This window comes from Acanthochromis polyacanthus, chromosome 20 (assembly GCF_021347895.1).
Source record: "Acanthochromis polyacanthus isolate Apoly-LR-REF ecotype Palm Island chromosome 20, KAUST_Apoly_ChrSc, whole genome shotgun sequence".
Classification (NCBI taxonomy): domain Eukaryota; kingdom Metazoa; phylum Chordata; class Actinopteri; family Pomacentridae; genus Acanthochromis; species Acanthochromis polyacanthus.
Genome location: NC_067132.1, coordinates 14,322,832 through 14,334,253, shown reverse-complemented (window position 1 = coordinate 14,334,253; position 11,422 = coordinate 14,322,832). Strand labels below are relative to the sequence as shown.

Sequence of the window (11,422 nt, the reverse complement as noted above, 5' to 3'; positions counted from 1 at the left end):
ACACCTTTTCCTATACATAAACAATATATTTCATTCTCAAATATACATTTTTTTAGAAAGAAAATGGCATGATTTTCAACAGTGAATGACAACTGCAGAGAGGCTGCTTCAAGAGATCCACATGAGCGAACGTTTTATCATCTTGACTTCTTCAGGACTCCGCGGGCTTCTGGAGCAGCGCCAAACTCAGCTTCCCCACCATCAGAATACTAGAACAGAAGGATAACATTATAACTTATTCACAGAGCATTAAGTGAGAATTGTTTTATAGACAACAAAAACATAAATATATGTCACTGTAGTTAATAAAAAAAAGCCCCAAATATAAATATTGGTTCTGTACTTTTAGCTCAGGAGAGAATTAAAGTTTCTTCAGATAAGAATAATGGTCCAGAATGAGTTTAAGGTTTCCTTCATGCAAACACCAGAGCTGCTTTTAAAACTAGACACATAATCTACAGTCAGATTTGGCCATCTTGATTAATTACACAACCACATTTAATACTTTACACATTTCCTCCTGAAATAAAAATGAGGTTGATACCGTACCTTGCTCCAGCAATCAAACCAGCTGGCATGAACTTCCTCGATCCATAGAACCTCTTTCCCATGACGGCAGACAGAGCTCCAGATGTAGCTGACAGATAGCATAAATGTTTGTCACTTTGGAGACACCTTACTAATTCAGAAACTCTTTACTCAGTTTACCCACATGAGGAACATACGGGTGCAATCAAAATTATAGGACATAATCGTTTATGCATGAAATGATTTCTGATTATTGACAAATTTTACAGATTACGTTTGAGGAGTTTGTTCTGCATACAAGAATTGTTAGAACACCCAAAGACATTGTAGTCAGCACAGAAATGGAGATTGTTTTAAACTGTGTTCTTGTCAAACATTGTATCATGGACTTCTTGCTGCACATGGATTGATCATGTTTGATGTCATGTGTAGTGACCCAGCAAAGGTCTATTTTGACCCAAGTAAAACCATGAAATGTACGATTTGAGTGACATTATTTGATAAAATTTGCAGTATAATATTTCTGAGTTGCAGGATTTTTTGTTACACAGTCATATCCGAAACATTCAGACCTTTTCTAACATCACTGTTTTTAATTACTTACTAGAATGAAAGGCTATTAGACTGAACGAACTAAACACATCTAAAACAATCAGAGTTTGCTTTAGTAATCATTCCTGAAATATCCTCCTATAAAAGTGGCTTTCGTCTGGGAAAAAGTCATATATCATTAGTGCTATTCCAAAGCTCAAACAATATACTCCCCAAAACACACAGATGAGTTTTTAACTCTCTAAAAGAAGGATAAAATGTCTGACAGGTTGATGCAGCTCAATTAATTCCATTGCAACTATGCAAACCAAATTATTTAAAGTTTACGAACCTAGTGACACCCAAATATTATTTGGGTCATTGGAGATCTGATAGGCACCAAAACCTGCGAGGCCTCCAAACAGAAGACCAGCAGCCAGGGAGGGGACACTGCCTAAAAGAAAAAAAAAAACAAAATAATAATACAGGAAGTGAACACCTGCACCTGACACCTACAATACTTTAATAGCATGTGGAGTAGGAAGCAGACTGGTGTATTTAAGGAATGACGTGTTTCAACTTTATGAATTATGAAAACAACTAAATGTACAGTGTGATAAAGTCCATCTGCAAAGGATTTTAATGTCATTATAACCAGCAGAGATGCAGATCTTGGAGATCTGATAGAAAACACACCTGCTTTCACATATCCAAGGACTCCTCCTGATGCCACAAGAGTTGCATATCCATATCCTACCCAATCCACCGACATGTTGGACACCTGTTCAGTAAAACAACAAACAAATACACGTTGAAAAACTTGTGCACAGTGACAACTCAACTCACACGACCTCCTGTTGTGAATCTCAGATAACTTACAGATGCAAAAATATTAAAAGGACTGTCTGAGTCCTGCAACACAGAGCTGTTGCTGAAAACCAGCTGAACCAAGAGAATATGTGCAAACATTTCCCACACTGGCTGCTTTTGATGAGAAATCGTTGCGCAGAGATGTCCATGAGTGTGTCTGTTTTAGTAGATAAGATAAAACCACTGTACGGTGCATTAGCATGAGCCGCAGCAGCGTGAACTAGCATCTCTGTTACAACACACACGCCGAACGGACACAGAATACGCGACAAAACACGAATATTGTCACTTTATAAAACAACTACAGTGGTTCTAATCTGAATTTGACTTTTAAATGTCTTTAAATATCAAATACAAACCCCAAAACCGACCTAAAATAGCAACTTACAGCTTTAATCCTTCAGTTTGTCCTCTGTCACCAACAGCAGCAGCCTGTTTCCCACCGAGCACAAATTACTGGTACACACTCCACACAAAGAGGGGCTGATGGGAAATGTAGGAATTTCACGCCAATGAGGCAAAAATATACTACCTCGTATATTTAAGGCATTAGTATGGGCAAAACTTGTAATTACATAGCACGTGAACTGTTAAAATTCATACGGTGCCTGAGTGCATCAGCAAATTCAGGCAGATCTTGTTAAACTCATAAATGAACTTTAATATAATAATAATGTAGAAATAATGTATCCACGGGGAACAGTTATTTCTACTTTTGTCATTTATATTATCCTTTGGACGTTCAAAAAGATAAATGTCATTGCTTTATATCTGTGGAGACATATAATAAGTGAAATAAGTTTTCAAGTTTGTGATGTACACTGTAAAAAACAGTCTGTAGATTTTACAGTGAAAAACCGTCAAACCATGACGGTAAAAATCAACTCTAGGAATATAGAAACAGTCCTATACTGTTAATAATTACTGTAAATGAGTGAATCAGGAGACAAAAAATGCATTTTTACATTTTTTCTCCTGAAAAAAATATTTCTCTACTCTCACACAATTTTTAATGAAAAAAATGCTGCATTATGTAAAATAATAACATTTTGTCATTTTTACATTTATTTCTCCTAAAGAATACAGTTTTCATAAGTAAATGTACGTTCTGTTGTTGTGAAACATGTCGAGAAATTTAAAAGCAGCATTTTTGTATTCATTTGATGTAAAAAATACAATTTGTTCCTGTCTAATAATGTGCTTTTGTGTTTATAATGCACATACGCTTCAATATTTATGACAGCTACAGTTGCAATTTTTGCATATATGCCATGCTAAAAATGCATATATTAAATACACTAGCTGTTGTGCTGATAATGGAAAAATACTATAATATTTATATTAGGTGACACTGCAGGCTTTACATTCACTTCTTGTAAAGAATGCAGTTTGTAGTAACTGCGGCAGTATTGACTAACTACTACTGTATTTGTCTACTATACTATACTATACTATACTATACTATACTATACTATACTATACTATAGAGCTCCGGGAGATGACGTCACACAATCCCGGCATGCAACAGTCGAAATCAAAACACCGCCATATTGGCAGGAAGGCGCGCTGTTTAAACTACTACCAGCTAACTCCTAAACGTTCTTCAGCGTCGACATCAGAGAGTTCCACCATATGGTGGACAGTTGTTGCGCCCCGGGATGCCAGAACAGCCGAGGACGAGCAAAGGGGAGAGCATTTTATCGGATTCCCAAAGATCCTGAAAGACAACAGAGGTGGATCACTGCCATAAAACGCGCAAGAAGCGAGCAGAAGAAAACGGAGCGGTGGGAACCCACAGGCAACGGATTCCGCTTATGTAGCGACCACTTTGTATCAGGTACAGAATCCGTTTCCTAAGCTTTATATCTGATCGCGTAATTTCTCTTACCCCTCAAGGCTTTTATACGCTGTTCCGCTTCAGTTGCGCTTCAGTGTCCCGCCCGCGGTACACTTTGAGATCTGCATAAGCAATTTGCTACATGTCTGAAACACGATTATACAAACACTATACGCCGATGGAAAGCTTAGATTCTCATGAATCCGCCGGTGTAAACCACTTTCAGATGCGATTACCACAGCGGGTAATATAAACACATTTGTCCAACAAACAACGAATATCCATCCATCTGTTCTCTATACACGGCTTCAACGTACACAGCGCGACTCACATTTCCGGGTTCATTATTACACACAGATGAAAATATTCCACAAAAAACGGCCATAATCCGACCTTGGACATCCAGACGACACAAGCCTGTAAAATATTTTTTCCAAAACATGTCTTGAAGTCGGCATATTATCCACGAATATGTCGTTTTCGAGGAAATGCACCTCGCCATGCGTCCAATATTCCCTGTATTTCTCGTCATATTTTTATTTACAAATAGAATATTAGCGATTTTTTGGACTGAAAATGGCTGGAATTGACTGCAGCTTAAAGGGTTAAGAGATTCACCGGAGTAGGATGAAGGAAAATTTATCAGGTAATTGTAGATGTCAGGGTACCGCAGGTCCGGTAAAAGGTCCGCTCCGACCGTCTCAAGATTCTTAAATAAGATACCGGGGGTATGATATGGATCGGATAATGTTTAGTTTGTCCAGTTTGTTTGTATATTTTATAATATCGTCTGATTTAAAATGAAAAGTAAAATCAGACGGCGTAAATTTTCTACCAGCGCCATTCATTTTGAAGCGGAGTTTCCTGCCAACATGGCGGCGTAAACAAACGGAGTCACGTGACGTCCGGAGCTCTATACCACCCTGCCCTCCTTCCCTCCTTAATTAAAATACGTTGTTTGACAGTGTGTCTAAAATTCAAACTGGCCAATCAGCGCGTCGCATCTGACTCCATCCGGCTTTGATTCTGTTTGTTTGGACTTCACGGGTCAAGTACATGGTCTTCAACTAGGGGAACTTCATCAGCCGGCTGGATTTTTATGAATTTGACTCAGCCAGAACCTGTCTTCAGTAACCCCGGTAATTAAATCAACACATATTAAAGACTTAACTGTATTTGAATTGGGTTTATTCAGCTAATCTAGAGGGTTGCTTTACAGACAGCTAACCATACCTTAATGTTCTGATAGTTTTAGCTGGATTAGACATTTATAACTGCATGGAAACGTAAACAATACGTCTTCAGGCATGTTTAGGAGACGGAGTGTATTATTATCAATTTGGCTACTTTATAAAAATGCAGTGTGGGTTTACCCGACTAGCATCAAAGCTAAAGTGGGATCTGTCTACTTGCTGAAACTTCTGGCTAGCTAGCTGCTCCTGTTGGTTGTGGATATAACCCCGGTGTTTTTTGACTATCGAAAATGTATTCCTGTAACATGTGGAGAAAACGTTCAGTCAGTAAAAGCACATGTTTTGCATTGCCAATTGTACCGCAATGAATTCTGGCGCATTTTAAAGCGTGTTGAACAAGTTGTAAGCAGGTGCTTTCTGTCACTACAGCTTTAAAATGACACTTCTATAGCCACCACAAGAGCACAGTAACAATTACTAAGGATATACGGCCTTACTTTGTGAACTAAGTCATTGGTTGCTCACTTAAAGGAGCACAGAGCAGAAGGGTGTCATGTAGCTTGCCCAGTGAGAGGATGCAAAAGTGTGTTCACTGTGTTTTACCTCTCACTTGCACACACAGCACAGATGTTGGTCAGAATGGGGTCTTTATCATATTACATTAAAATATGGATATCACATTGTCCCATTGAAGCACAGTCTCTTGTCACACCAAATGCTTTTATTACAGTGGGTCAGATGCTAAACTCTCTTGTTTGTGTATTAACAGATATGAAGAAGAGGGTAAGCAATGTCGTACCAGTAGTGCTGCCAGATCTTCCTGATCAAATTGTCGAGTAGTGCAGCAACAACAGATGATTTACTGTACATTACAGGAGATTTGCTGTCAGTATTAAGGCCAATACAAGACAGAAGACTGATTGTTGCCTGAGTCCAAAACAGTGAGTGAAAAGCAAACACCACCTCAATGCAACGCAGTTCTCTTATAGAACTGCATAGGTAATTTAAAATAGTTGAAATTTCAATTTAGCTAAGTGTAATTTTCAAATCACAAATAACTGTAGTGGTGTACTCGACTCTAAAGCTTGATCTCCAGATGAAATCTAACAAAAAATGTTACATCAGCATGATTTTTAAGCATATTTTCAATGCGTATGAGATGCAAAAAGGAAGATTTTTAGCAATTTTGATAACATTGCCATCCAAATCTGTGTAATACTGAAACTGATGCAACACGTTTCAGATGCTGTACTAGCATTTTCATTAAGGAGTACAAAGACATTCACCACATTTATTGAAATTTTGTGGCTTTTTCCCCAAACTTTTGCACCTTTTTCTTTGAAAATGTGTGACCTTTTTATGAAATACATGTCTATTCATCTTTGCATTGACTTTTTAATGTATTATGCACAGTAACATTTGAAGAACGTCTAGAAATTTTGTCGACATTTATAGAAAAAAAGTCATAAAATTTCTAAAAAAGTGGTAACATTTTGTGAAAGTTGGAGTATTTCATTTAAAAATTAATTTTATGAAGTAAGGTCAAAAAGCCGCAAATTTCTAAAGGAAAAAAGGTGTGTAATTCTGAGAAAAAGTCACAATATTTTGAAAAACACACAAAAAAATTAATAATGTCAATATATCGGGTTGAATCTGGGCCACAATTTTTGAGATTTTCAAGTGGGCATGAGTTGGAAAAGTTTGTGAACCACTGATGTAGAAATTTATCAATACGCTACATTCTGTTACAGAGTAGAAAAACATTCAAGGTTTAATGCTTTCAAATCTCTTTTGTTGTACTTTTACAGACTCTTCCACTCCAAGTCCAGCCCCAGCATGTTCCTCTCCAGTGTGTCTCCTTTCCTCTCCGTCATCGGTCACTCCCTGACCTACATCATCCACACCTACATCATCCCCCTCAGAAAGCTGCTATCTGCTTCCATCAAACTGGGTTGACAGTTTTCAGATACCATGGGAGAAGCTCCCTGAAGAGTTGGTACAGAGTTTGGGAAGACAAAAAAGGCCGAGTGCACGACTACGATGAGAAATGGTAAGGATTGTGGTCTCTGAGATGATGAAGATTTGTAAGAATTCAACCAAACACAACATTAAACAAGGCATTACAAAGCATTATTAGTCATTCAATTGATTTTGTGAAAATTAAGACCTTAAATGGTATAAAAAATCATTAAATTTGATTCTCAGTGACATTGAAAATTCTTTTTGTAGTTTTCAAGAAAAATATTTGATAATAATAATATGTAATTACAGACTGCAGTTTGTCAGACATGTGCATTTGTGTAAACATGCCGAAGCATTGTGAGATCGTTCCGGCCGGTCTGGTACAGTTGCCATAAACTGCGTGTTTGAAAAGTGGCCAGCAGGCTGGACCAGGTGGAGGAGAGCTGGGAAATGGGGAAATGCAAATTCCAGCAAAAATGGCAGTAAAAAGGAAGAAGTCAGAGAATGAGTACAACCCGTGGGTGGTCAGGGCAGTTTCTGGATTCAGAAATTGTGAAATGTAGGGACAATTTTTTATATATAAATCATCTTTTACCAAAAAACAAACCTGTGTAATTTGTTGAGTTCATGGTCATGGCATTAAAATGTTTACAGTATAGCATTAAAATGGCATTAAAAAGCATTAAATTTGACTGGCTGATTTCTGCAGAAACCCTGGAAAAGGATGATGGCCAGGTATCCAATGTCTCTTCAAGATGTGATTGATGGCGGTGTTATTGGACTTGGATATCATTTCCTGGTAAAGCAGCTCAAAATGTCAAACAACCTGATACACCAAAGATAAAGAAACGCAATGTGACATCAGATGATGACACCGATGAAACACCTGCCAAACAAAGAGCAAGTGTTCGAGGTACGTATCGCTGTCAACTGGGAGCCGAAACATTTGCCGCTCTGACTGTGGAGAGTCAGCTAGAAAAACACAGAACGTCTTTATACAGTGTACAACGAAATTGCTATCACATACTGATGGGGGAAGCTGCTATGCAGAGCACTAACCACGGCTCTTCAGGAGCAGTTAGGGGCTCGGCATCTTGCTCAGGGGCACCTCTGCATGAGCTCTCCAGGCCAAGGATCAAACCAGCGACCCTCCAGTTGCAAGACAGCCACTCTACCCATTGAGCCATGCCGCCCCATTAGCTCGTCCAATATAGATGTTGGAAGAAATTAACTAAGATTCAGATGTGAAAAAACTAATCATGTCCACCTATTTCACACAGCATATAGAGATCAATAAAGGTGCAAACATCCAGAAATTATGCCAGGAATGGTCATGTTTGTTTTAGGACATTGATATGGCAGCACATTTCCAGGAACTGACTGACGAGAGTTTGATTAAGTCTTTCCTTGCCAATATCGACAAAAAGAGGCCACATCTCTTAAACTTCTTCCAATTGTGTTGATGCACAAGAACACAAACAAGTTCTGGAGGCTCTTCTTAAGCAGCAAACTGAAAGAGGTCAGTCTACTGGTTGCTCAGAAGAAGTCATACAGATGGAGCTTCTTTTACAGGCCTGTTTTGACGAGAAGGAAGAGCAGCCGTTCCATTTCGTTGAGAAGACGAGCCTTGCTGAGGAGGCTCACATGGAGAATGTGCCACCAACACCATGCTTTATTGTGTGTGTGGTAAGTAAACTGAAACCAAATCTGCAAGCTTTCTCTAATGTGGTTCCAACACCAACTTGTACTCTTGTCTTGTTTACTTTCATGTTGTCTTGCAGCCCACTTTTAGACACTAGCTAACAATTCTCCTGACAAGTTCTGCCAACAGTAGATGGTGTGAGTCTCATCCTATATTGAAATAAGGGCCATTGAATTACTATTTATGGCTGAGACTGAAACCTTTGCCATTAAAGTGTATTTTTTGTTCATTCTGCTTATTCTTAGCGTCCTCCTACTTTGCCAGTGAGACATTTATGTGGAGCATCGACCAAGAGGTTGTTAGAAAATAGAAAGCATTTGACAATACACCTGGGGTTGTTTCTATTTCTTTCTTAAAGGTGTTTCTTTTCAATACATCCTGAGAAAGGCTCCAAAGTTGAGTAGAAGAAGAAAAACTGTTCTCAGTCAATCCCAGGATCCTCTCTGATCTCAGACCTTGCTGACTATGGGCGGACCTACCAGTGATGCTGAGGGATGATATAATAAAAGGTACACTGGGTGTTATGTACACTGTAGGATTTTGTTGTTAGTTAAAGTTTTACTAAATGTATAGTTTTACTAGATATATTGTCTAGTGCAATTACTGTATGTTCAGCTTTACTGCACTGGTGTTGTACTTTCAAGTTGAGTAAAACTTGTTAATTCCATTCCTTAATTGCTAGCAAGTTCACTGGAGGTATGCAGTTCACGTTCTTAAAGGAATAGTTCACTTTAAAGTTAATTTCAGTCATTATCTACCCACCCTCATGCTGATGAGAAGTCTGGTGTAGTTTTTTTATCCACAAAACATTGCTGGAGTTACGGAGCAAAACAGCTTTCAGTATTTTTTCCAAAACAATAGAAGTATGTACAGGTCAGTGCTAAAACATAAGAAAACACCCCCTCTATAGATCTGCATTGTTTTGGGAAAAATCTGAAAGCTTCATGTTTTGTAGGTTAAAAAAACTGCTCTGGACTTATCAGCACGAGGCTGAGTAGATCATGAATGAATTCTCTTTTTAAATGAACTTTTCCTTTAAGCCATATTTAAATAATGCATAATTCATAATGAATGCTCTAATGAAGGATGCATGATTCCTGTCCTGTCCAAGCTAATGTGATTTGTTCACACTTATTAGATCATCAATCAAGGATTGTTTGTTCTGTTACTTCATATGTAAATTGGTATTTGACAAGATTAGTGTGATTTTTTTCTTTTTCTTTTTTAGTTTAATAGTTTACGGGCAGCGCCTTAATTTCAATTAATTTTTAAGGGAATACACGGGGTCCTCGGGTTACGACGTCCTCAGCCTACGGCATTTTGTCGTTACATCGGAACCGGTTATGTGGAGATAGTTAGCGAGCAGAGAGGATGAATACATCGTCACTTGGTGCATTAAGAGGGCTTTGTTTACATTTGCTGGTTTTATGCTACCTTGGATTGTGCTACCTTTGCTAACTTTCTGCCCTTCATTATTACCCTAGCCGCGCTAGACAACCCACGGCAACGAATTTAATTCTCTGCCAGGGTGGGTCTAGTTACCCTCCATAAGGCTCGAGGCTGAATGCTCCTAAAACTGGCCGGACCAATCACCATGAAGTGTAGAGTCAGAAGGCGGGCGTAACTAAGTGACGACAGAGGCGTGACGATTCTGACAGAAACAACCAGCGCACAATAAACAGTTATCTTTCGACTCGGCTTTGGCCACAGCCCTTTTAGATTTGAAGCTAAAATTCAACTTGAAAGATAAACAAAGGACGGCACTGAAGTGTTTCATTGAGAAGAAAGACGTATTTGGACTTATGCCGACGGGATATGGCAAATCCTTAATATACCAGTTGGCTCCGCTGGTTGGGAAGCTAATGGGACTTAGCCACAATCCGCCGGTGCTCTAGGAACTACGTCAGCCTATTCGTTGCTTTGATTGGTTGTATACCTACCCAATTGCTGCAGAGTGATTTGATAGACAACCTTTTAGCCTGCCTCCCTCCCTGTCGAGCGTGCCTAGACCCTTGTGCCTTCAGAACATGGGGTCTAGCGTGGCTAGGCTACTTCATTATGGCTCCCACGCAGAAGTCAGACTCTTCTGATGGCAGTGCCTTGAAGAAAAGGTAAGCCATCTCCATGGAAGTGAAATGAGATATAATAAAATGCTCGGAACATGACTTTTCCGAAGAACTGATATTGTGATGCATGTAATGACTTTGTTTATGTTTTCGCCGGAGTTCCGACTTACAGCCCAGTGTAGCTCTGATGGTATTTTTTGGAGAGATTTACAACACAGTAGATGGATTATGACATGATCAGATATTTTTAAGCTCAAGTTCCAAGTGAACTTGTGAACAGTTCTTGCATGATGTTCTTCTCAGTCACAGATGTGTTGTGATTTGTAAAACTTCAAGCATTTGATGTTTGCAACCTCACAAATATCAAATAAAGAGTTTATATATTTGAACGTTTTATGGTGAACATTTTTTGTGGCCGTTTTGATGCATGAAGTTGTTTTACAATATTAGTTCATGTTTTGTGTATTAAGTTTACAGAACAGAATGAAGGACACAGAATACACACTTACAGTAAAATATGGACTCAAACACCATTTTAAACCATAAAACCAGCAGCCCGAGCACCCATTACTGTTACAAGTAAAAACTGATTTGCTGTCATTTTTACAATGAACTTCTGCCTGGACTAAATATTTACAGTAATTTCTGGGGATTATTACCGAATCAATTAGTAGTTTATAATTTAGACCATCAATTGTCCAGTAAAATCCTTCCTATGTGGCACAAACTTTAT

The 11,422-nt window shown here is 38.6% G+C and overlaps 1 protein-coding gene and 1 long non-coding RNA gene across 4 annotated transcripts; one reads left to right on the top strand and one right to left on the bottom strand.

Moving 5' to 3' along the window:
- Positions 1-5: 5 nt before the first annotated feature.
- tmem14ca (transmembrane protein 14Ca) lies at positions 6-2,417 on the bottom strand. Of its 3 annotated transcripts, none has more exons than XM_022198936.2 (5): positions 2,318-2,417; positions 1,756-1,840; positions 1,412-1,513; positions 550-637; positions 6-209 (listed from the first exon to the last, which is right to left on the bottom strand). In XM_022198936.2, exons 2-5 carry the CDS (start codon positions 1,829-1,831, stop codon positions 152-154), a joined length of 324 nt encoding a protein of 107 aa, XP_022054628.2. In that variant the 5' UTR covers positions 1,832-1,840; positions 2,318-2,417; the 3' UTR covers positions 6-151. The 3 variants fall into 3 exon arrangements, with proteins under 3 accessions (XP_022054628.2, XP_051796488.1, XP_022054627.2); XM_051940528.1 differs by having other exon boundaries at positions 2,301-2,342; XM_022198935.2 differs by lacking the exon at positions 2,318-2,417 and adding an exon at positions 1,939-2,056.
- A 4,274-nt stretch (positions 2,418-6,691) lies between these two features.
- On the top strand, positions 6,692-11,039 carry LOC127531335 (uncharacterized). Its single transcript, XR_007938402.1, has 3 exons — positions 6,692-7,009; positions 7,631-7,834; positions 8,494-11,039. It is a non-coding gene; the product is annotated as an uncharacterized LOC127531335 (long non-coding RNA).
- The last annotated feature ends 383 nt before the right edge of the window (positions 11,040-11,422 follow it).

Coding starts and splice junctions, on each gene's coding strand:
- tmem14ca (XM_022198935.2), bottom strand. CDS start 2,028: ATGTTTGCACATATTCTCTTGGTTCAGCTGGTTTTCAGCAACAGCTCT. Junction 1,841..1,938: donor CTTTTAATATTTTTGCATCT/GTAAGTTATCTG, acceptor TTTACTGAACAG/GTGTCCAACATGTCGGTGGA. Junction 638..1,411: donor TAATATTTGGGTGTCACTAG/GTTCGTAAACTT, acceptor GCTATCTGTCAG/CTACATCTGGAGCTCTGTCT.